Here is a 25,000-nt window from a genome sequence, read left to right on the forward strand (position 1 = left end):
TTTGATCCAGAGAACCCTGATCCAGAAAAGCCCTTTCCTGAATAAAGGGTTTTAAAAGGGTTCTTGGTGGAACCCTCCAAAAGGGTTCCAGGTGGAACCTTTATAAAAAGGTTCTACCTGGAGCCAAAAAGGGTTCTCCTATGAGGACAAGCCGAAGAACCTTATATGGTTCTACGTTTATTTCTAAGAGTGTGGTATACGAGTGCGTTAATAAAGATAAACAGCAGATAAAACACACAAGAGGAAATGGACACACAATAAACAAGTTAAAACACAAACACATAAACACCAAATGTCTGTCTGATAAGACGAGTCCAAGAGTTTTGTACATTTTTAAACAATTAAAAACTGAATGTTTTGTTTCTCTCCTCAACTCCACAGAAAGCTGTGAAAAGATACAAGAAGGTCGTGTGTGAGTTCAGGAGACAGAAGGACTTGAGATCTTCATACAGGACTGTCAGAGTGAAGACCATGAAGACCATGAAGACCATGAAGACCATGAAGACCATGAAGACCATGAGGACCATGAAGACCATGAAGACCTATGACCTGCTCTGTTGTCAGTGGTTGAGCGTTTTTTTTTAAAATGCAATAGTCAAGAGAATGTAAAAGGTGAGATGGATGTTTGTTTGACAGAGTTAGAATAGAATGAATAGAATTAGAGCGGAAACAATTGATCAATGACTAAATTAATCATCAACTATTTTGATCATCGATAATCGGTTTGAAGCTTTTTTCATGATTAAAGATGAAAGAGTTCTGATTGTTTTAGCTTCTTAAATGTGAATATGTTCTGTGTTTCTTTGCTTCACATAATAAAGAAATCATTAAAACTGAATCATTTTTGGTTTGTGGACAAAAACAAAGACATTTGAAAACATCATCATTTCCAGGTTTGACAAACACTTATTTTTTGACATTTTATGAACCAAACGATTCATCGAGAAAATGTGTTCACCTGAGAGATTTAAAACACAAACGTCTTCAAATCAAAGATTATCCTGGTTTCTAAAATAAATGCAAACATTTCTTCATCATTTCTTCATCAGTCGTTGAAGTTAAAGTAAGAATTGTTACCTTTTCTGTGTTTGTCCTCAAACTTCTGCCAAAACAGGAGGGAAAAGTTCAGGAAGTGTTTTAAACAGGAACAGGAAGTGGAAGAAACCAACTGCCAGTGGTGGGCGGGGGGGTTAGGATTAATTGAAGTTCTTTCTAAAAGTGAATGTTCTGTTTCATCAAACTGAAAAGTTCAACGCAGTACCCTGAACGACATGTATGTACTTTCACAATACTCTGGTACACAGATGTACCATCTTAAAAGGTACAACTCTGTTCTTTTTTACAAAGACAACAGTGACATTTACACCGTTGATTATTTTCAGGACTAAAAAGCAAATTCAGGTTTTACTCGATCAAGGACACTGGAGCAAGTTGGTTAGCTGGTTATAAATAAATATATATATATATATATATATATATATATAATATATATATATAGTTAACTGGTTATAGTCAGCTGGTTGGTTGATGGGTTGGTTTTGACTGGTTAGAAATACAACTGTCTTAATGTATGAATAAAGCAATAATAAAGCAATAAGAAAGTAATGTATACATTCAGATTTACTGATATATTTGTTTCATATTTATTGTGTTTTACAAGATAAATAAAACTATTATAAATACAAATATATTATATTATATTATATATATAAATATCCTGCACCTCAGCACAGCCTCATTGTACTTTTACGACAATACAATATTCAGACACATGTTTCTATATTTCTATATTTCTTTGTGCCTAAAAACAAAGCAGTGATTTAATTGTTTAAAATAATATTTATTGGTTATTTCCTGTTTCTGGAAAAAAAATGTTATTGATTATTTATCATTTTCTAAGAAAATCAGTGACAGTGAAAATAAACAAAAACATCCATCCTTACTTTTATCAGTCAGACATTCTTAATTTGAGCTATTCTATGTTGAGTTTTTCTTTCAAAAGTTTTTTTTTGTGTAGTTTTTAACACACACACACACACACACAGTCTACACGGCGCCTTCACTGTCCTTCTTCTTCTTGATCCCGTCGCAAGCTCGTAGTAGAATGCAGAGCAGAGCTGCAGCCAGCAGGAGGCAGCAGAGAGAGACGAGCGAGGCCCAGGAGCTCAGGGTCAAGGCCTTCCTGACCCCTGAGGCCTCGGCGGGCAGCAGGTTACTCAGACTCAGCATGTAACCCAGAGCCCAACCCACCGAGGTGTCGGCCGCCTGCAGGAGCAGCGAGGAGCTTTTCATTCCGACGTGAAATACACGGTGCAAACGACTGGAGAAAATAAAATAAAAAAATGCAGATTTTTTTTTGACCTTTTTCTGGAAGGAGACGCGGGCGAAGGAGGCGTCGTCGAAGCCGTAGCCTCTGGACATGAGGACGCTGATGAAGACGGAGGAGGCGCAGTAATCCTGGAGACGAGGTTTGGACTCAGCTGGAGCCACGAGCAACATCTGAAACCAAAGGGATTAATACACTGAGCATTGTCTTAATAATAATAATAATAATAATAATAATAAATAAAGTCACATATTTTATTCATTTTCCATAATTACATCACATAAGTATGTGTTTTATTGTTTATTATATTTTGGTTTAAAGTGTTTTCTTTTTGTATAGTTCTTATATTTCACAAACTACATAGATTATATGTAAAAAGAAAACTTCTATTTAATGACATTTTTGTTTTATTTCATTTGTTTTTGTTGTTTCACGTGTGTTTTCACCTCAACAACTCAGAAACGGGTAAAAGTCTTTTTTTTTAAATCACCCAAGATTAATTAACGTTTAAATAAAGATGTTTATATCACATAAAAGAGTGTAAATATTTATATCATCATTGATTTTTCATGCTAGTTTTTTTTTTTTTTTTTTTTTTAAAGGTGCCATATGTAAGAATGTGGCCAAAAACAGTTACTACATTCAAATTCAAAATACAGAGGTCTTTAAGGTTTCTTTTTCTGACGTAACTGGTTCAACCCATGGTTGCTCGGCAGCTGAGACTCTACTGACTGCAATGATTGGTAGACAGCGGTAGGTGGCGCCACATGACGCCAAAACATGATTTCAAAAAGATGCAAAAGATTTTTTTTAAGCAAATATTTTGTCTGTACTGTTGTTGTTGGTGAGTTCAGTTGGTTATGAATGATTTATTACATAATGCACCTTTAAATTGTTGCTGTAATTGTGACTTAAAATATGAAATGTGTGACCCCCTGGTGAGCGGTGCAGGTACTGCAGGAAGTTTGAATATGAACCTGAGGGACAGAATCATTTCATGCTTAAATCTTGCGCTCCACTGTTTATATAGTACAAATATACGTGTGAATGTGTAGATTTTACAAGATTCAGGAGGAAGAACAACAGGAAATAAAAAATGAAAATATATAGAGGATAAAAAAGAGAAGAGACGTGTACTTGATGGAAGCTCATTGTGCAAACTGTCTTTGCAGCTTCTTCCAGTTGTGACAGAGTTTTCACAGGTTTGCCGGTGATTTGCTGCAGGAACGAGTGAGTGTAGAAGAACGCTGAGAAGGCCTGGAGACAAACACACACACACACACACACACACACACACACACACACACACACACACACACACACACACACACACACACATTCTTGTACTTACTGCATACTGAGGACCAGTATTTCCACTTTATAAATCAACATAATTACAAATATCTACTTCATGAATGACAAAAATTTGAAAAAAAAATTGACCAAAATTTGAAAAAAAAATTGACCCAACATTTGAAAAAAAATTTGACCCAAAATTTGAAAAAAAAAAATTGACCCAACATTTGAAAAAAAAATTTGACCCAACATTTGAAAAAAAAAATTGACCCAAAATTTGAAAAAAAGATGTACCCAAAATTTTTGGCCAAAAATTTGACAAAAACGTCCTAATATGATATTATTTTTTTTGACAAATTGAGTATAGCATGTTTAGGACCTAAGGAAGTGATTTCAATGAAAACAAAGTGAGGACCGGCCAAAATGTCCTCACTCCGTAAAAATGACCTCACTTTGTTGGTTAAAAACCCTCACTGGTCCTCAGTATGCCGCAAGTACAAGAACACACACACACACACACACACACACACACACACACACACACATTCTTGTACTTGCTGTACTTTCCACTTTATAAATCAACACACTTACAAATATCTACTTCATGAATGACATCTACAAAGAACTACTGGTTGCAGTACCATAAAATGTCTGCAGGTGGAGCCCCAGAGCAAAGAGGGCTGGAAAACTTATTGGGATTTTTTTTTTTTTTTTGGCATTTGACAAACATTTGACAAAAAAAAGGACCCAGATTTCCACCCAAAGACGCTAACGTCTAAACGCGAAATTAAAAAAAACGGGAACGCAACGACCACTTTAGCGGTTTGTGTTCAGATCGTTTGAAAAAAAGTTTGAATGCAGTAGCTGGTGTTTGACCAGAGGGGGCGGTAGATACTGCAGTTTTTTATCACAACATGTATAATTTTTCATACTGGATCAACAAATAATATGAACCAAATGCACACGAGATACATGGGTTCACATTATTCTCACTTCATTTATAACAGTTTGTAAACTACTCACTCTCCCACACCAAAGTCACTCACTCTCTCACACCAAAGTCACTCACTGTCTCACACCAAAGTCACTCACTCTCCCACACCAAAGTCAGTCACTCACTCTCCCACACCAAAGTCACTCACTCTCTCACACCAAAGTCACTCACTCTCTCACACCAAAGTCACTCACTCTCACACACCAAAGTCACTCACTCTCACACACCAAAGTCACTCACTCTCACACACCAAAGTCATTAACTCTCCCACACCAAAGTCACTCACTCTCCCACACCAAAGTCACTCACTCTCACACACCAAAGTCATTAACTCTCCCACACCAAAGTCACTCACTCTGACACACCAAAGTCACTCACTCTGACACACCAAAGTCACTCACTCTCACACACCAAAGTCACTCACTCTCACACACCAAAGTCACTCACTCTCTAACACCAAAGTCACTCACTTTCCCACACAAAAGTCACTCACTCTCCCACACCAAAGTCACTCACTCTCTCACACCAAAGTCACTCACTCTCCCACACCAAAGTCACTCACTCTCCCACACCAAAGTCACTCACTCTCCCACACCAAAGTCACTCACTCTCCCACACCAAAGTCACTCACTCTCTCACACCAAAGTCACTCACTCTCCCACACCAAAGTCAGTCACTCACTCTCCCACACCAAAGTCACTCACTCTCTCACACCAAAGTCACTCACTTTCCCACACAAAAGTCACTCACTCTCCCACACCAAAGTCACTCACTCTCTCACACCAAAGTCACTCACTCTCCCACACCAAAGTCACTCACTCTCCCACACCAAAGTCACTCACTCTCCCACACCAAAGTCACTCACTCTCCCACACCAAAGTCACTCACTCTCTCACACCAAAGTCACTCACTCTCCCACACCAAAGTCACTCCCTCTCCTCACACCAAAGTCACTCACTCTCTCACACCAAAGTCACTCACTTTCCCACACAAAAGTCACTCACTCTCCCACACCAAAGTCACTCACTCTCTCACACCAAAGTCACTCACTCTCCCACACCAAAGTCACTCACTCTCCCACACCAAAGTCACTCACTCTCCCACACCAAAGTCACTCACTCTCCCACACCAAAGTCACTCACTCTCTCACACCAAAGTCACTCACTCTCCCACACCAAAGTCACTCCCTCTCCTCACACCAAAGTCACTCACTCTCCCACACCAAAGTCACTCACTCTCTCACACCAAAGTCACTCACTGTCTCAGACCAAAGTCACTCACTCTCCCACACCAAAGTCAGTCACTCACTCTCCCACACCAAAGTCACTCACTCTCTCACACCAAAGTCACTCACTCTCTCACACCAGTCACTCACTCTCACACACCAAAGTCACTCACTCTCACACACCAAAGTCACTCACTCTCACACACCAAAGTCACTCACTCTCACACACCAAAGTCATTAACTCTCCCACACCAAAGTCACTCACTCTCCCACACCAAAGTCACTCACTCTCACACACCAAAGTCATTAACTCTCCCACACCAAAGTCACTCACTCTGACACACCAAAGTCACTCACTCTGACACACCAAAGTCACTCACTCTCACACACCAAAGTCACTCACTCTCACACACCAAAGTCACTCACTCTCTCACACCAAAGTCACTCACTCTCCCACACCAAAGTCCATAGTGTAAATCAGTGATTTTAACATCACAGCACACAGGAGTTCACAGGTATTCCCACACCACACGAGGCAGCAGAGGACCAGCAGCTCCTGTGTCCCTGTGAGCTAAAATCACTGCTTTTCTCTATGGACTTTGGTGTGGGAGAGTGAGTGACTTTGGTGTGAGGAGAGTGAGTGACTTTGGTGTGGGAGAGTGAGTGACTTTGGTGTGAGAGAGTGAGTGACTTTGGTGTGGGAGAGTGAGTGACTGACTTTGGTGTGTGAGAGTGAGTGACTTTGGTGTGGGAGAGTTTCCTGTTGTTAAAGTCTGTCTCATCTGTGTGTTTTCTCACCATGAAGCTGCCGCTGACGTTTGGCTGAAAGACTCGGTCGAAGGAGCACTGAGAGAACGGACAGTCGTCAAAGGAGAAGATCTGGGAGACGTTACCCTCACAGAGTTGGTAGCGTCCGCTGCCCTTCACCGTCACGCTGCCGTGCCGGCCGAAGGCGCCGCGCTGGAACTGCGTCGTACACGGAGACGCGAAGACGCTGCTGAGCGTCAGGACGCGACTGTGGCCTGCAGGGTAACACGGGTGATCCACGGAGTCTGAGTAATCCTGAGTCTGAAAGAGACACAGAGAGAGAGGGTGATGGACACACACACACACACACACACACACACACACACACACACACACACACACACACACACACACACACACACACACACACACACATACACACACACACACTCAAAAACACTGATTTAAACAAACACAACATCATTTCACAGGTAGATTTAGTCAGTATGTGGTTGTCCACCAGAGGGCGACAAACACAGTAAATAAAATCTAAGTTTTCCTGAGCAGAAATCTTAAATCTTCACTTTTTTTTTTTTAACTCTCACATGTTATTATCATTTTCTAAAATAAAACAACAATATGAGACATTTGTACATATTTAACTGCTTTATCTTCACTGTTAGACAGACTTTAACAACAGGAAACTGAAGTTTGTAAACCACTCACTCTCCCACACCAAAGCCCATAGAGAAAACCAGTGATTTTAGCTCACAGGGACACAGGAGCTGCTGGTCCTCTGCTGCCTCGTGTGGTCACTTTGTGTCACTGAAGTTAATCTGAAAAAAGCCAAAATCACTAACCTCAGCATTGTAAGTTAGTGATGGAGGCAGCAGTGGATCAACAACTCCTGTGAACTCCTGTGTGCTGTGATGTTAAAATCACTGGTTTACTCTATGGACTTTGGTGTGGGAGAGTGAGTGGTTCACAAACTTCAGTTTACACAAGGAAAAGTCTGTTTAACAGTGAAGATAAAGACGTGAACGTGTTATATCATTAACTTAAATTGAGGTTGATTGAGTTTAAAATATTTTTTTTCCTTGAAACTGAAGTTTGTAAACCACTCACTCTCCTACACCAAAGTCACTCACTCTCCCACACCAAAGTCACTAACTCTCTCACACCAAAGTCACTCACTCTCCCACACTAAAGTCACTCACTCTCCCACACCAAAGTCACTCACTCTCCCACACTAAAGTCACTCACTCTCCCACACCAAAGTCCCTCACTCTCCTCACACCAAAGTCACTCACTCTCCTCACACCAAAGTCGCTCACTCTCTCACACCAAAGTCACTCACTCTGCCACACCAAAGTCACCCACTCTCCCACACCAAAGTCACTAACTCTCTCACACCAAAGTCACTCACTCTCCCACACTAAAGTCACTCACTCTCCCACACCAAAGTCACTCACTCTCCCACACTAAAGTCACTCACTCTCCCACACCAAAGTCCCTCACTCTCCTCACACCAAAGTCACTCACTCTCCTCACACCAAAGTCGCTCACTCTCTCACACCAAAGTCACTCACTCTGCCACACCAAAGTCACTCACTCTGCCACACCAAAGTCACTCACTCTCTCACACCAAAGTCACTCACTCTCCCACACCAAAGTCACTCACTCTCCCACACCAAAGTCACTCACTCTCACACACCAAAGTCACTCACTCTCCCACACCAAAGTCACTCACTCTCCTCACACCAAAGTCACTCACTCTCCCACACTAAAGTCACTCACTCTCCCACACCAAAGTCACTCACTCTCCCACACTAAAGTCACTCACTCTCCCACACCAAAGTCACTCACTCTCCTCACACCAAAGTCACTCACTCTCCTCACACCAAAGTCACTCACTCTCCCACACTAAAGTCACTCACTCTCCCACACCAAAGTCACTCACTCTCCCACACTAAAGTCACTCACTCTCCCACACCAAAGTCACTCACTCTCCCACACCAAAGTCCATAGAGAAAACCAGTGATTTTAACATCACAGCACACAGGAGTTCACAGGAGTTGTTGATCCACTGCTGCCTCCATCACTAAGGTCAAATGTCTAATTTTGTCAATTCAGCTTTTAAAAACCTTTGCTCAGATTGACCTCAGTGACTCAAAGTGACCACACGAGGCAGCAGAGGACCAGCAGCTCCTGTGTCCCTGTGAGCTAAAATCACTGATTTTCTCTATGGGCTTTGGTGTGGGAGAGTGAGTGGTTTACAAACGTCAGTCTTACGGTGAGATAAAGACGTTGCACTAACCCTTTCAACATGATAATAGATCCTCCATTAAAACACAGTAAAGATCAAATTAAAAGTGTGTGTTTTCTTTTCTTCACCTTTATTAAATGAGCTAAGAGCCTCATGAGGACCTGGTCTCGTCCGTAGCACAGGAAGCTGTGTGTGTACAGAGAGAACTCCTGACCGTACAGACGCAGCTTCATCATGTCCACTTTGTCCTCCACGTCCTCCTCACCAGTGGCAAACGTGATCTGAGTGGACGCTCCGCCCAAATCAAGCGCCCCCACTGTGGGTCTGCCGGACTTGAACCAGCGACCCACGAAACCAAACTGGAGGAAATTAAAAAAAAAAAAAAAAAAAAAAAGTAAAAAATCCAATTTCGGTTGTTGAGACAGAAACGTGAAGACAGTGAAGTGACGCGAAGACCTTTATGAAGTTCTCTAACAGGTAGTTGACGGTCACCCAGCCGTACGCTCCCTCCTCCTGACCGCTCAGCACAGCTGCTCCTCTGAAGCTGAACGGGTACGACTGCAGTTTGTCCTCCACGTCCTGAAGGATCTGAGCACACTGCTGTGGCCTGGAGAGACTGGACAGACAACAACAACATCAGGTACATTAGTCTGACTAAGACCAGCTCCCTTTTAGTCAGACTAACATGTTTAAGAGTAATTCGACTATGAATCATGTTATCCAGGTACATTAGTCTGACTAAGACCAGCTCCATTTTAGTCAGACTAACATGTTTAAGAGTAATTCGACTATGAATCATGTTATCCAGGTACATTAGTCTGACTAAGACCAGCTCCATTTTAGTCAGACTAACATGTTTAAGAGTAATTCGACTATGAATCATGTTATCCAGGTACATTAGTCTGACTAAGACCAACTCCTTTTTAGTCAGACTACTGCGTTTAAGAGTAATTCGACTATGAATCACGTTATCCCAGTAAATTTGTCTGACTTAGACCAGCTCCGTTTTAGTCAGACTACTGTGTTTATATGCAGAAGTAATCGGACTATGAATCACGTTATCCAGGTATGTTAGTCCGACTAAGACCAGCTCCCTTTTAGTCAGACTACTGTGTTTACATGCAGAAGTAATCCGACTATGAATCACATTATCCAGGTACGTTAGTCCGACTAAGACCAGCTCCATTTTAGTCAGACTAACATGTTTAAGAGTAATTCGACTATGAATCATGTTATCCAGGTACATTAGTCTGACTAAGACCAGCTCCATTTTAGTCAGACTAACGTGTTTAAGAGTAATCCGACTATGAATCACGTTATCCATGTACGTTAGTCTGACTAAGACCAGCTCTTTTTTAGTCAGACTACTGCGTTTAAGAGTAATCCGACTATGAATCACGTTATCCATGTACGTTAGTCTGACTAAGACCAGCTCCATTTTAGTCAGACTAACGTGTTTAAGAGTAATCGGACTATGAATCACGCTATCCATGTACGTTAGTCTGACTAAGACCAGCTCCATTTTAGTCAGACTAACGTGTTTAAGAGTAATTCGACTATGAATCATGTTATCCAGGTACATTAGTCCGACTAAGACCAGCTCCATTTTAGTCAGACTAACATGTTTAAGAGTAATTCGACTATGAATCACGTTATCCATGTACGTTAGTCTGACTAAGACCACCTCCATTTTAGTCAGACTAACGTGTTTAAGAGTAATCGGACTATGAATCACGTTATCCAGGTACGTTAGTCTGACTAAGACCAGCTCCATTTTAGTCAGACTAACGTGTTTAAGAGTAATCGGACTATGAATCACGTTATCCATGTACGTTAGTCTGACTAAGACCAGCTCCATTTTAGTCAGACTAACGTGTTTACATGTAATTCGACTATGAATCACGTTATCCCAGTAAATTTGTCTGACTTAGACCAGCTCCTTTTTAGTCAGACTACTGTGTTTACATGCAGAAGTAATCGGACTATGAATCACGTTATCCAGGTATGTTAGTCCGACTAAGACCAGCTCCCTTTTAGTCAGACTTCTGTGTTTACATGCAGAAGTAATCCGACTATGAATCACATTATCCAGGTATGTTAGTCCGACTAAGACCAGCTCCATTTTAGTCAGACTACTGTGTTTAAGAGTAATCCGACTATGAATCACGTTATCCAGGTACGTTAGTCTGACTAAGACCAGCTCCCTTTTAGTCAGACTAACATGTTTAAGAGTAATTCGACTATGAATCATGTTATCCAGGTACATTAGTCTGACTAAGACCAGCTCCATTTTAGTCAGACTAACATGTTTAAGAGTAATTCGACTATGAATCATGTTATCCAGGTACATTAGTCTGACTAAGACCAACTCCTTTTTAGTCAGACTACTGCGTTTAAGAGTAATTCGACTATGAATCACGTTATCCCAGTAAATTTGTCTGACTTAGACCAGCTCCGTTTTAGTCAGACTACTGTGTTTATATGCAGAAGTAATCGGACTATGAATCACGTTATCCAGGTATGTTAGTCCGACTAAGACCAGCTCCCTTTTAGTCAGACTACTGTGTTTACATGCAGAAGTAATCCGACTATGAATCACATTATCCAGGTACATTAGTCCGACTAAGACCAGCTCCATTTTAGTCAGACTAACATGTTTAAGAGTAATTCGACTATGAATCATGTTATCCAGGTACATTAGTCTGACTAAGACCAGCTCCTTTTTAGTCAGACTACTGCGTTTAAGAGTAATCCGACTATGAATCACGTTATCCATGTACGTTAGTCTGACTAAGACCAGCTCCATTTTAGTCAGACTAACGTGTTTACATGTAATTCGACTATGAATCACGTTATCCCAGTAAATTAGTCTGACTAAGACCAGCTCCTTTTTAGTCAGACTACTGTGTTTACATGCAGAAGTAATCGGACTATGAATCACGTTATCCAGGTATGTTAGTCCGACTAAGACCAGCTCCTTTTTAGTCAGACTACTGTGTTTACATGCAGAAGTAATCCGACTATGAATCATGTTATCCAGGTATGTTAGTCCGACTAAGACCAGCTCCCTTTTAGTCAGACTACTGTGTTTACATGCAGAAGTAATCTGACTATGAATCACATTATCCAGGTACGTTAGTCCGACTAAGACCAGCTCCATTTTAGTCAGACTAACATGTTTAAGAGTAATTCGACTATGAATCACGTTATCCATGTACATTAGTCTGACTAAGACCAGCTCCATTTTAGTCAGACTAACGTGTTTAAGAGTAATCGGACTATGAATCACGTTATCCAGGTACGTTAGTCTGACTTAGACCAGCTCCGTTTTAGTCAGACTAACGTGTTTAAGAGTAATCGGACTATGAATCACGTTATCCATCTACATTAGTCCGACTAAGACCAGCTCCGTTTTAGTCAGACTACTGTGTTTGCATGCAGAAGTAATCGGACTATGAATCACGTTATCCAGGTATGTTAGTCCGACTAAGACCAGCTCCCTTTTAGTCCCACTACTGTGTTTACATGCAGAAGTAATCCGACTATGAATCACATTATCCAGGTACGTTAGTCCGACTAAGACCAGCTCCGTTTTAGTCAGACTACTGTGTTTAAGAGTAATCCGACTATGAATCACGTTATCCAGGTACGTTAGTCCGACTAAGAGCAGCTCCTTCTTAGTCAGACTAAGGTGTTTATGTAACTGCATTAACCTTTCATCATTATTTTGAGTGAATGAGTGAGATAAAGATGTGAGTGACGTAAACACTGACTTGAGCAGTCTCATCCCGGCTGTTGCTCCCAGATAAACTGGAGTCAGTTGGTGTTTGTCTTTAGGAACGTCCTTCATCGCCTGATCCAGACACTTCTCTAAGCTCCGCCCAGCTCCTCCACGCTCACCTGTGTAGCTGGAGATCCCTCCACCTGTGAACGAGTGAGTGAGTGAGTGAGCGAGTGAGCGAGTGAGCGAATGAGTGAGTGAGTGAGTGAGCGAATGAGTGAGTGAGCGAAAAAGTGAGTGAGTGTGAGGGAGTGAGTGAGCGAGTGAGTGAGTGAACGAGTGAGTGAGTGAGCGAATGAGTGAGTGAGCGAAAAAGTGAGTGAGTGTGAGGGAGTGAGTGAGCGAGTGAGTGAGTGAACGAGTGAGTGAACAAGTGAGTGAGTGAGTGAACAAGTGAGTGAGTGAGTGAATGAATGTGAGTGAGTGAGTGAGTGAATGAATGTGAGTGAGTGATTGAGTGAGTGAGCGAAAAAGTGAGTGAGTGAGTGAGTGAGCGAGCGAGCGAGTGAGTGAGTGAGTGAGTGAACGAGTGAGTGAATGAACGAGTGAGTGAACGAATGAGTGAGTGAGTGAGTGAGTGAACGAGTGAGTGAACGAGTGAGTGAGTGAGTGAGTGAGTGAGTGAATGAATGAACGAGTGAGTGAGTGAGTGAGTGAGTGAATGAACGAGTGAGTGAGTGAACGAATGAGTGAGTGAGTGAGTGAACGAGTGAGTGAGTGAGTGAGTGAGTGAGTGAGTGAATGTGAGTGAGTGAGTGAGTGAACGAGTGAGTGAGTGAGTGAGTGAGTGAATGAACGAGTGAGTGAGTGAGTGAGTGAACGAGTGAGTGAGTGAGCGAATGAGTGAGGGAGCGAAAAAGTGAGTGCGTGAGTGAGTGAGTGAGTGAGTGAGTGAGTGAGTGAGCGAAAAAGTGAGTGAGTGAGTGAGTGAGTGAGTGTGTGAGTGAGTAAGTGAGTGAGTGAGTGAGTGACGAGCATGTTAGTGAATAAGTGAGTGAGTGAACAAGTGATTGAACAAGTGAATGAGTGAGTGAGTGAACAAATGAGTAAGTAAGTGAATAAGTGTGAGTGAGTGAATGAGTGAGCGAGCAAGTGAGTGAGTGAGTGAGTGAGTGAGTGAACAAGTGATTGAACAAGTGAACGAGTGAGTGAGTGAGTGAGTGAGTGAGTACAAGTGAGTGAGTGAGTGAACAAATGAGTGAGTGTGTGAACAAGTGAGTGAGTGAGTGAGTGAGTGAGTGAGTGAGTGAGTGAGTGAACGAGTGAGTGAGTGAAATTATGACTTCTTTTATTTTTTTACTGCTTCAAATTAAAAAATGTGATCTTGACAAATATAAAAGTGTATAATGTTCAACGTTGACTTTGTCATAGATTCAGAAGAAGACGGAGGAAGAACAGACGACCTGTAACATGACACTGACTGAGCTGAGTCACCACTCCTGTGCCGTTCTGTTTGTCCCACGGCCATTTGTAAATATACAGCGCTGTGTGTGAAGAGCCGGCGTCCACCACGATGCCGTACTGCACAGACAGAAGGAAACAGAAAATCTGCTGAGGTCAGAGGTCAGAGGTCAGAGGTCAACGTCCAAAGAAACGTCACCTGACTGAATGTTGCTGAGATAAAACCAGATTAACTTTAATGACGTCACAGTCAATTTATCTCAAACTCACAGAGAACATCTTAAATCATACATGAGATCAACATGCTCTTGAATATTGTTGTGTTTGGCCCTCCAGGGCCACCGTACGCCATGTGAGCACACACACAATCACTGAATCTGCTGCTTTTGAATGTCCAACTTTATTTATAAAACACTTTAAAACAGCTGTGCATCAGAGAAAAGTCAAATACATGAAATATGGAACCATAAAAACAACAGAAAACTCTGATGTATTTATTTTTCCTGCTGTATTTCATTATCGTTATATTTATGGAAATTTACCCTGAATTTCTGTAGAAACAGTAAATATTGAAGCGTTTATTTAAAATAATCTCAGTCTATTGCAGGTTAACAGTTTCCCACATGTCAACAGAAAGTCTTTAATGGTGAAAACTTTTCCTCTGCAGAATGAAACAAACCATCCTCTGTTTCCTTTTTCTCCTTCTTCTATGTGAACGAATGAATGAATGAAATCTGAGTGAAAGAGCAGCGACATGATGTTAAACAGCATCAGAAACCCGGGGAAACAGAGCGGCGAGACAAAAATGAGGGAGTGAAAGAAGCAGGAGCTGCAGAGGATTCATGATCTGAATGTAAAAACACGTCAATGGACTCACTTTATTTACACATGGAAATGAAGTGAGGATGCAGTTGATTTTAAAACCATTTTATCTGGTTCTTCAGTGAGTTCATAATCGTGTATAAAGCACATTAACGCACATGAGCAGATGTTCAGCTTTAGACGCACAAACAAACACAAACGTTGAGCTGATTAAGGATCAAATTAAAGTCAGTTCTTACCGCGAAGCCCGGACTGTCCTCGACGTCCTCTGTGGAGACGGTCAACAGCAGCAGAGCAACAAGTCCAGAGATCAACAGAGTGACCAGGAGGACCAGAGGAGGGACTGAGCAGAGAGCCATGGACACCAGGACCAGGACGTCTGCTGGAGACCAGGACCAGGACGTCTGCTGGAGACCAGGACGTCTGCTGGAGACCAGGACGTCTGCTGGAGACCAGGACCTCTGCTGAAGACCAGGACGTCTGCTGGAGACCAGGACGTCTGCTGAAGACCAGGACGTCTGCTGAAGACCAGGACGTCTGCTGGAGACCAGGACCAGGACCTCTGCTGGAGACCAGGACGTCTGCTGGAGACCAGGACGTCTGCTGTAAACCAGGACGTCTGCTGTAGACCAGGACCAGGACGTCTGCTGGAGACCAGGACGTCTGCTGAAGACCAGGACGTCTGCTGGAGACCAGGACGTCTGCTGTAGACCAGGACGTCTGCTGGAGACCAGGACGTCTGCTGGAGACCAGGACGTCTGCTGGAGACCAGGACGTCTGCTGTAGACCAGGACCAGGACGTCTGCTGAAGACCAGGACGTCTGCTGGAGACCAGGACGTCTGCTGGAGACCAGGACCAGGACGTCTGCTGTAGAGACTGCACTGGTGTCTGTGACTGGTCTGGTCTGCCAGACAACTGAGAGAGAGACCCAGAGAGAGAGAGAGAGAGAGGGAGAGAGAGGGAGAGAGGGGGGGAGTGGCTGCTGCTGCTGGTGATTGTTTTCAGGCCGTTCAGATTAAATCATCTGTCAATCATGTCTGTGTTAATCTGAGAAACACTGTCTGTAAACTCAAGAACCTCAGAACTACAAATCTAAAGAGTAACAAACTACAGAACTACAAAACTAAAGAACAACAAACTACAGAACTACAAAACTAAAGAGTAACAAACTACAGAACTACAAAACTAAAGAACAACAAACTACAGAACTATAAAACTAAAGAACAACAAACTACAGAACTACAAAACTAAAGAACAACAAACTACAGAACTATAAAACTAAAGAACAACAAACTACAGAACTACAAAACTAAAGAACAACAAACTACAGAGCTGCAAAACTAAAGAGTAACAAACTACAGAACTACAAAACTAAAGAACAACAAACTACAGAACTACAAAACTAAAGAGTAACAAACTACAGAACTACAAAACTAAAGAACAACAAACCTCAGAACTACAAAACTAAAGAACAACAAACTACAGAACTACAAAACTAAAGAGTAACAAACTACAGAACTATAAAACTAAAGAACAACAAACTACAGAACTACAAAACTAAAGAACAACAAACTACAGAACTACAAAACTAAAGAGTAACAAACTACAGAACTACAAAACTAAAGAACAACAAACTACAGAACTACAAAACTAAAGAACAACAAACTACAGAACTACAAAACTAAAGAGTAACAAACTACAGAACAAAACTAAAGAACAACAAACTACAGAACTATAAAACTAAAGAACAACAAACTACAGAGAAACAAACTACAAAACTAAAGAGAAACAAACTACAGAACTACAAAACTACAGAGAAACAAACTACAGAACTACAAACCTAAAGAGAAACAAACTACAGAGAAACAAACTACAGAGCTCATCATCCTCGTCCTCATCATCTGTGATCGTTTCCCTCCTCAGATTTGTCGTGTTTTCAGGAGTTCACAGATTATAAAAACTGTGATTTGTGGATTTTGTTAAACAATGAAAATGTGTTTGATTAAATTTGAATTTTCACAACATTAAATCAAGACTTTTAAATAAATTGACTTCACCTTCCATTTAGTTTTAGCTTTCAAATTTTCGACGACAAAGTATAGTGTGACATTTTTGTCAAATTTCGAACCAAAAATAAAAACATTTAAAAACAATCTAAAAAGTTTTCCAGCCCTTTCTGCTCTGGGGCTCCACCTGCAGACATTTTATGGTACTGCAACCAGTAGATCTTTGTAGATGTCATTCATGAAGTAGATATACAGTGTGTGTGTGTGTGTGTGTGTGTGTGTGTGTGTGTGTGTGTGTGTGTGTGTGTGTGTGTGTGTGTGTGTGTGTGTGTGTGCACAAAGTCCAGAGTGAGACAAAAGAAATGATTCTTGAAGCTAAAGTTCACTTATGTTTCAGCTCTTTGTTCAGTTTTAAAGACTCATTTTTTCTCCCATTAAGACTCAGGAACAAGAGATTTGAGCAATTTAAACATAAAAATGATTAATAATTTATGTTATTGTTGTCGTTGAAGTTAAAGATTTAAACACAGAGTTGAACTCACTGATCCAGAAAGAACTCCAGTTTATTTGAGTTTACAAAACTCTGCTGTGGATCCAGAAAAAGGATAAAGATAAACTCCAGCATAGAGAGGCTGAGAAAACCTGGTCTGGACTCTGTGGATCAGAGTCATGGAGTCAGAGACTCTGTAGAAGGACAGAAGACCTGCTCTGTGGTCCAGGTAAACTCCCACTCTGGAGACGACAACATCTGAGACTTTAGTCCTGATGCTGTTGTGAAGAAACTCACAACTGTTTTGATCACAAAGTAAAGCCCAAGATTTGTCATTGAATCCAAATAAACCCCCTGATCTGCTGATGTTCTTGTACGTCACTGCTACATGAACTCCTGCTCCTCTCCACTCCACCTCCCAGTAACAACGTTCACTCAGACTCTCTTTACTCATGACCTGAAAACACAACCAACCAGTGAATCTGTCTGTGTGATCAGGATAAGACTGAGCTTCATTCATAAATGTCACTTTTCTGTTTCCCTCAGATAAAAACAGACGTTTGTGAACTGTGTTTGGATCCAGTTTGATTTCCTGTGAATATCTGAGGAACTCAGCTCTGGTCTTTGGTCCTGGTCCTGGTCCTGGTCCTGGTCCTGGTCCTGGTCCTGGTCCTGGTCCTGGTCCTGGTTCTGTCAGTAAAACATCTTCTTCAGCCACAGTCAGTGAGATGTTTGTCCACGTCTGGGTCAGGACGTCCTTCAGTTGTCCTCTGAGCTTCACCACATCTGCTGTCACGTCCTCAAAGTGTCTCAGAGGACGGACGTTGATGGTGGACGAGTGTGTAGATGGACTGAGTGCTGACAGTGAGCCGTAGTTGAGGAGAAACTGGTTGTGGTCGTGTGTGAGTGAGAGCTGCTTCAGTTCAGCTTCTCTCTTCTTCAGCTCAGTCTTCTCCTGCTGAAGCTTCTTCTCAGCGTCTCTGACTCGACTCACTTCAGTTTGCTGCTTGGATCTGATCTGCTGCTCCACCTCAGAGCTTCTCGTCTGCAGGAGATTCATCATCTCAGTGAAGTTCTCCACTGTGTCGTCCACAGCTTTATCAGCAGAGACAGTGAGGTCCTCCTCCTGCTGTTGAAGCACCTTCACGTCTCTGTCTATGTCCTGGAGTCTCTGCTGGACTTCTTCTTGACTCAGATCCAGTTGTCTCTGCTTCTGCTTCCTCTCTGCTGCAGCTGTGACTGTGTCATGGTCTTTGTGTTGGTCCACAGAGCAGAGATAACAGATACACTGCTGATCAGTGCGGCAGAACATGTCCATCATCTTATCGTGAAGAGGGCAGATGTTCTCCTGGAGGTTCTTGGAGGGCTCCACCAGCTTGTGTTTCTTAAATGCAGGTGATTGAAGATGAGGCTGGAGATGTTCCTCACAGTAAGAGGCCAAACAAACCAAACAGGACTTGAGAGCTTTCAGTTTCCTGCCAGTGCAGACGTCACAGGCCACATCTTCAGCTCCAGCATAGCAGTGATGAGCAGGAGCAGCGTGGAGTCCAGTCTTCTTCAGCTCCTCCACTAACTCTGCTAACATGACGTTCTTTAACAGTTCAGGCCTCGGTGTGAAGATCTTTCTACACTGAGGGCAGCTGTAGATCCTCTTCACGTCCTCTGAGTCCCAGTGGTCTTTAATACAGTTCTTACAGAAGCTGTGTCCACAGTTCAGAGTCACAGGATCCTTCAGAAAATCCAAACAGATGGAACAAGAGATAGTTTCTCTGTGCAGATGAACTCCTGCCATTTCACCAACGTCTGAGTTTCCTCTTCCTCAGAATTAGAACAGGTTCGAGCTCTGATCTCAACAACATGTGACTCAGCAGTGGGCGGAGCCTGGAGGCTCTGGCTCTTCTCCACCTGTTGGCTCCTCCTCCTCCCATTGTCAAACTGCAGGTGTGAGGGGGAGGAACCAGGAAATAGCAGGCGGAGCCACTCCCACTTTGACATGGAGTGACCTCTGTTCTTAGTGACACTCCCTGTGTGTGTGTGTGTGTGTGTGTGTGTGTGTGTGTGTGTGTGTGTGTGTGTGTGTGTGTGTGTGTGTGTGTGTGTGTGTGTGTGTCTTTCAAAGAGACAAACTTTAACCACACTTTAAGTCACTTTATCTCATTGAAAAATGCATCAAACTGAACTCACTAACACTAAATTAACGTGACTTGTTGTAAATGTTGTACTTTATGAATTATGTAAACCAGGTTTGGTAGAGGACTGTATCTGAAATACTGTAGGGAACATGTATAAATATACACACACAATCTATATACATAGATTGTCATTATTGTTATTATAAGCAAAGAAAATAAAATAATAAAAAAATGCAAAGAAATCATTTTTCCTTTGCTTTTTTTCTCAGCGTGTACCTTAAAGGGTTAAATGTGATTATAGATTTGTGTCTTTACAAAGTGAGGAGAAAGACATCAGTGGTAAAGTGAAGCTGTTCTTTGTTTATCTATGTTAAATATTGTATGTTAAAGGTGCATTATGTAATAAATGATCAAATCCTCCTAATATGTCACAGAGACTCAGGAATAATGTTCATATAACAAACTGAACTCACCAACAACAACAGTACAGACTAAATATTTGCATTAAAAAATATATATATTTTGCAGACTGCAAATCATGTTTATGTTTTGAAATCATGTTTTGGCGTCATGTGGCGCCACCTACCGCCGTCTACCAGTCATTGCAGTCGGTAGAGTCTCAGCTGCCGAGCAACCACGGGTTGCCAGTTACGTCAGAAAACCAAACCTAAAAGACCTCTGTGTTTTGAATTTGAGTGTAGTAACTGTTTTTGGCCACATTCTTACATATGGCGCCTTTAACTCTTTAAAGTTTGCAAATCATCTTTGAGAACTCTTTAAAAGAACGTTATGAACAAAATGTGTTGTTATTTGTTTTTCGTAATTGATCGGATGACACAAATGAGATGTAGTTGTGACTCTGACGCCATCAAACCAATTTAACCAGATTTTATTTACACTTTTATAAACAATTCAATGATTCAATGCAAGATCTTTTTTTTTTACTGGAAAAGGTAAGAAAAACAGGCATTTTCTCCCTGTGTGTGTGTGTGTGTGTGTGTGTGTGTGTGTGTGTGTGTGTGTGTGTGTGTGTGTGTGCGTGTGTGTGTGTGTGTGTGTGTGTGTGTGTGTGTGTGTGTGTGTGTGTGTGTGTGTGTGTGTGTGTGTGTGTGTGTGTGCACAAAGTCCAGAGTGAGACAAAAGAAATGATTCTTGAAGCTAAAGTTCACTTATGTTTCAGCTCTTTGTTCAGTTTTAAAGACTCATTTTTTCTCCCATTAAGACTCAGGAACAAGAGATTTGAGCAATTTAAACATAAAAATGATTAATAATTTATGTTATTGTTGTCGTTGAAGTTAAAGATTTAAACACAGAGTTGAACTCACTGATCCTGAAAGAACTCTAGTTTATTTGAGTTTACAAAACTCTGCTGTGACTCCAGGTGAACGATAAAGAAAAACTCCAGCATAGAGAGGCTGAGAAAACCTGGTCTGGACTCTGTGGATCAGAGTCATGGAGTCAGAGACTCTGTAGAAGGACAGAAGACCTGCTCTGTGGTCCAGGTAAACTCCCACTCTGGAGACGACAACATCTGAGACTTTAGTCAAGATGTTGTTGTGAAGAAACCGACAACTGTTTTGATTACAATCTAAAGCCCAAGATTTGTCATTGAATCCAAAGAAACTTTCATTGAGTCTTAATAAACCCCCTGATCTGCTGATGTTCTTGTACGTCACTGCTACATAAACTCCTCTTCCTCCTCTCCACTCCACCTCCCAGTAACAACGTTCACTCAGACTCTCTTTACTCATGACCTGACAACAAAAAAAACCAGTGAATCTGTCTGTGTGATCAGGATAAGACTGATCTTTATTTATCACTCTCACTTTTCTGTTTCCCTCAGATAAAAACAGATATTTGTTTGCTGTGTTTGGATCCAGTTTGATTTCCTGTGAATATCTGAGGAACTCAGCTCTGGTCTTTGGTCCTGGTCCTGGTCCTGGTCCTGGTTCTGTCAGTAAAACATCTTCTTCAGCCACAGTCAGTGAGATGTTTGTCCACGTCTGGGTCAGGACGTTCTTCAGTTGTCCTCTGAGCTTCACCACAGCTGCTGTCACGTCCTCAAAGTGTCTCAGAGGACGGACGTTGATGGTGGACGAGTGTGTAGATGGACTGAGTGCTGACAGTGAGCCGTAGTTGAGGAGAAACTGGTTGTGGTCGTGTGTGAGTGAGAGCTGCTTCAGTTCAGCTTCTCTCTTCTTCAGCTCAGTCTTCTCCTGCTGAAGCTTCTTCTCAGCGTCTCTGACTCGACTCACTTCAGTTTGCTGCTTGGATCTGATCTGCTGCTCCACCTCAGAGCTTCTCGTCTGCAGGAGATTCATCATCTCAGTGAAGTTCTCCACTGTGTCGTCCACAGCTTTATCAGCAGAGACAGTGAGGTCCTCCTCCTGCTGTTGAAGCACCTTCACGTCTCTGTCTATGTCCTGGAGTCTCTGCTGGACTTCTTCTTGACTCAGATCCAGTTGTCTCTGCTTCTGCTTCCTCTCTGCTGCAGCTGTGACTGTGTCGTGGTCTTTGTGTTGGTCCACAGAGCAGAGATAACAGATACACTGCTGATCAGTGCGGCAGAACATGTCCATCATCTTATCGTGAAGAGGGCAGATGTTCTCCTGGAGGTTCTTGGAGGGCTCCACCAGCTTGTGTTTCTTTAATGGAGGTGATTGAAGATGAGGCTGGAGATGTTCCTCACAGTAAGAGGCCAAACAAACCAAACAGGACTTGAGAGCTTTCAGTTTCCTGCCAGTGCAGACGTCACAGGCCACATCTTCAGCTCCAGCATAGCAGTGATGAGCAGGAGCAGCGTGGAGTCCAGTCTTCTTCAGCTCCTCCACTAACTCTGCTAACATGACGTTCTTTAACAGTTCAGGCCTCGGTGTGAAGATCTTTCTACACTGAGGGCAGCTGTAGATCCTCTTCACGTCCTCTGAGTCCCAGTGGTCTTTAATACAGTTCTTACAGAAGCTGTGTCCACAGTTCAGAGTCACAGGATCCTTCAGAAAATCCAAACAGATGGAACAAGAGAAGCTTTCTCTGTGCAGATGAACTCCTGCCATTTCACCAACGTCTGAGTTTCCTCTTCCTCAGAATTAGAACAGGTTTGATCTCTGATCTCAACAACATGTGACTCAGCAGTGGGCGGAGCCTGGAGGCTCTGGCTCTTCTCCACCTGTTGGCTCCTCCTCCTCCCATTGTCAAACTGCAGGTGTGAGAGGGAGGAACCAGGAAATAGCAGGCGGAGCCACTCCCACTTTGACATGGAGTGACCTCTGTTCTTAGTGACACTCCCTGCTGTGTGTGTGTGTGTGTGTGTGTGTGTGTGTGTGTGTGTGTGTGTGTGGGTGTGGGTGTGTGTGTGTGTGTGTGTGTGTGTGTGTGTGTGTGTGTGTGTGTGTGTGTGTGTGTGTCTTTTAAAGAGACAAACTTTAACCACACTTTAAGTCACTTTATCTCATTGAAAAATGCATCAAACTGAACTCACTAACACTAAATTAATGTGACTTGTTGTGAATGTTGTACTTTATGAATTAAGTAAACCAGGTTTGGTAGAGGCCTGTATCTGAAATACTGTAGGGAACATGTATATATATATATATATATATATATATATATATATATATATATATATATATATATATATATATATATACACACACACAATCTATATACATAGATTGTCATTATTGTTATTATAAGCAAAGAAAATAAAATAATAAAAAATGCAAAGAAATCATTTTTCCTTTGCTTTTTTTCTCAGCGTGTACCTTAAAGGGTTAAATGTGATTATAGATTTGTGTCTTTACAAAGTGAGGAGAAAGACATCAGTGGTAAAGTGAAGCTGTTCTTTGTTTATCTATGTTAAATATTGTATGTTAAAGGTGCATTATGTAATAAATGATCAAATCCTCCTAATATGTCACAGAGACTCAGGAATAATGTTCATATAACAAACTGAACTCACCAACAACAACAGTACAGACTAAATATTTGCATTAAAAAAATATATATTTTGCAGACTGCAAATCATGTTTATGTTTTGAAATCATGTTTTGGCGTCATGTGGCGCCACCTACCGCCGTCTACCAGTCATTGCAGTCGGTAGAGTCTCAGCTGCCGAGCAACCACGGGTTGCCAGTTACGTCAGAAAACCAAACCTAAAAGACCTCTGTGTTTTGAATTTGAATGTAGTAACTGTTTTTGGCCACATTCTTACATATGGCGCCTTTAACTCTTTAAAGTTTGCAAATCATCTTTGAGAACTCTTTAAAAGAACGTTATGAACAAAATGTGTTGTTATTTGTTTTTCGTAATTGATCGGATGACACAAATGAGATGTAGTTGTGACTCTGACGCCATCAAACCAATTTAACCAGATTTTATTTACACTTTTATAAACAATTCAATGATTCAATGCAAGATCTTTTTTTTTTACTGGAAAAGGTAAGAAAAACAGGCATTTTCTCCCTGTGTGTGTGTGTGTGTGTGTGTGTGTGTGTGTGTGTGTGTGTGTGTGTGTGTGTGTGTGTGTGTGTGTGTGTGTGTGTGTGTGTGCACAAAGTCCAGAGTGACACAAAAGAAATGATTCTTGAAGCTAAAGTTCACTTATGTTTCAGCTCTTTGTTCAGTTTTAAAGACTCATTTTTTCTCCCATTAAGACTCAGGAACAAGAGATTTGAGCAATTTAAACATAAAAATGATTAATAATTTATGTTATTGTTGTCGTTGAAGTTAAAGATTTAAACACAGAGTTGAACTCACTGATCCTGAAAGAACTCCAGTTTATTTGAGTTTACAAAACTCTGCTGTGTCTCCAGGTGAATAAAGATAAACTCCAGCATAGAGAGGCTGAGAAAACCTGGTCTGGACTCTGTGGATCAGAGTCATGGAGTCAGAGACTCTGTAGAAGGACAGAAGACCTGCTCTGTGGTCCAGGTAAACTCCCACTCTGGAGACGACAACATCTGAGACTTTAGTCTTGATGCTGTTGTGAAGAAACTCACAACTGTTTTGATCACAATCTAAAGTCCAAGATTTGTCATTGAATCCAAATGAACTTTCATTGAATCCAAATAAACTCTCTGATCTGCTGATGTTCTTGTACGTCACTGCTACATAAACTCCTCCTCCTCTCCACTCCACCTCCCAGTAACAACGTTCACTCAGACTCTCTTTACTCATGACCTGATAACACAACCAAGCAGTGAATCTGTCTGTGTGACGAGGATAAGACTGATCTTCATCCATCACTCTCACTTTTCTGTTTCCCTCAGATAAAAACAGACGTTTGTTTGCTGTGTTTGGATCCAGTTTGATTTCCTGTGAATATCTGAGGAACTCAGCTCTGGTCTTTGGTTCTGGTCCTGGTCCTGGTCCTGGTCCTGGTCTTGGTCTTGGTCTTGGTCTTGGTCCTGGTCTTGGTCTTGGTCCTGGTCCTGGTTCTGTCAGTAAAACATCTTCTTCAGCCACAGCCAGTGAGATGTTTGTCCACGTCTGGGTCAGGACGTCCTTCAGTTGTC

General features: G+C 41.8%; 4 protein-coding genes across 4 annotated transcripts in view; all 4 read right to left on the reverse strand.

Moving 5' to 3' along the window:
* Positions 1–2,046: 2,046 nt before the first annotated feature.
* On the reverse strand, positions 2,047–16,923 carry entpd2b (ectonucleoside triphosphate diphosphohydrolase 2b; the record flags this gene model as incomplete). Its single annotated transcript, XM_083910354.1, has 10 exons — positions 2,047–2,265; positions 2,362–2,499; positions 3,464–3,583; positions 6,640–6,909; positions 8,983–9,213; positions 9,311–9,470; positions 12,628–12,778; positions 14,039–14,156; positions 15,098–15,774; positions 16,917–16,923. 10 exons carry the CDS (start codon positions 16,921–16,923, stop codon positions 2,047–2,049), a joined length of 2,091 nt encoding a protein of 696 aa, XP_083766480.1.
* Positions 16,924–17,428: 505 nt separating this feature from the next.
* On the reverse strand, positions 17,429–19,147 carry LOC310928733 (tripartite motif-containing protein 16-like; the record flags this gene model as incomplete). The annotated part of the gene is made up of 1 exon (XM_083891373.1): positions 17,429–19,147. The coding sequence occupies one exon, from the start codon at positions 19,145–19,147 to the stop codon at positions 17,429–17,431; it is 1,719 nt and encodes a 572-aa protein (XP_083747499.1).
* Positions 19,148–20,833: 1,686 nt separating this feature from the next.
* On the reverse strand, positions 20,834–22,540 carry LOC310928743 (tripartite motif-containing protein 16-like; the record flags this gene model as incomplete). Its single annotated transcript, XM_083891383.1, has 1 exon — positions 20,834–22,540. One exon carries the CDS (start codon positions 22,538–22,540, stop codon positions 20,834–20,836), a length of 1,707 nt encoding a protein of 568 aa, XP_083747509.1.
* Positions 22,541–24,263: 1,723 nt separating this feature from the next.
* The window catches only part of LOC310933337 (tripartite motif-containing protein 16-like), a gene marked incomplete at both ends in the record, with an annotated part of 1,761 nt that continues 1,024 nt past the window's right edge, over positions 24,264–25,000 (reverse strand). Inside the window, one exon of the mRNA XM_083896803.1 lies at positions 24,264–25,000. This exon is cut by the window's right edge and continues 1,024 nt beyond it. Coding sequence (XP_083752929.1) covers positions 24,264–25,000 — 737 coding nt within the window.

This window comes from Microchirus variegatus, assembly GCF_963457635.1.
Source record: "Microchirus variegatus genome assembly, chromosome: 1".
Classification (NCBI taxonomy): Eukaryota; Metazoa; Chordata; class Actinopteri; order Pleuronectiformes; family Soleidae; genus Microchirus; species Microchirus variegatus.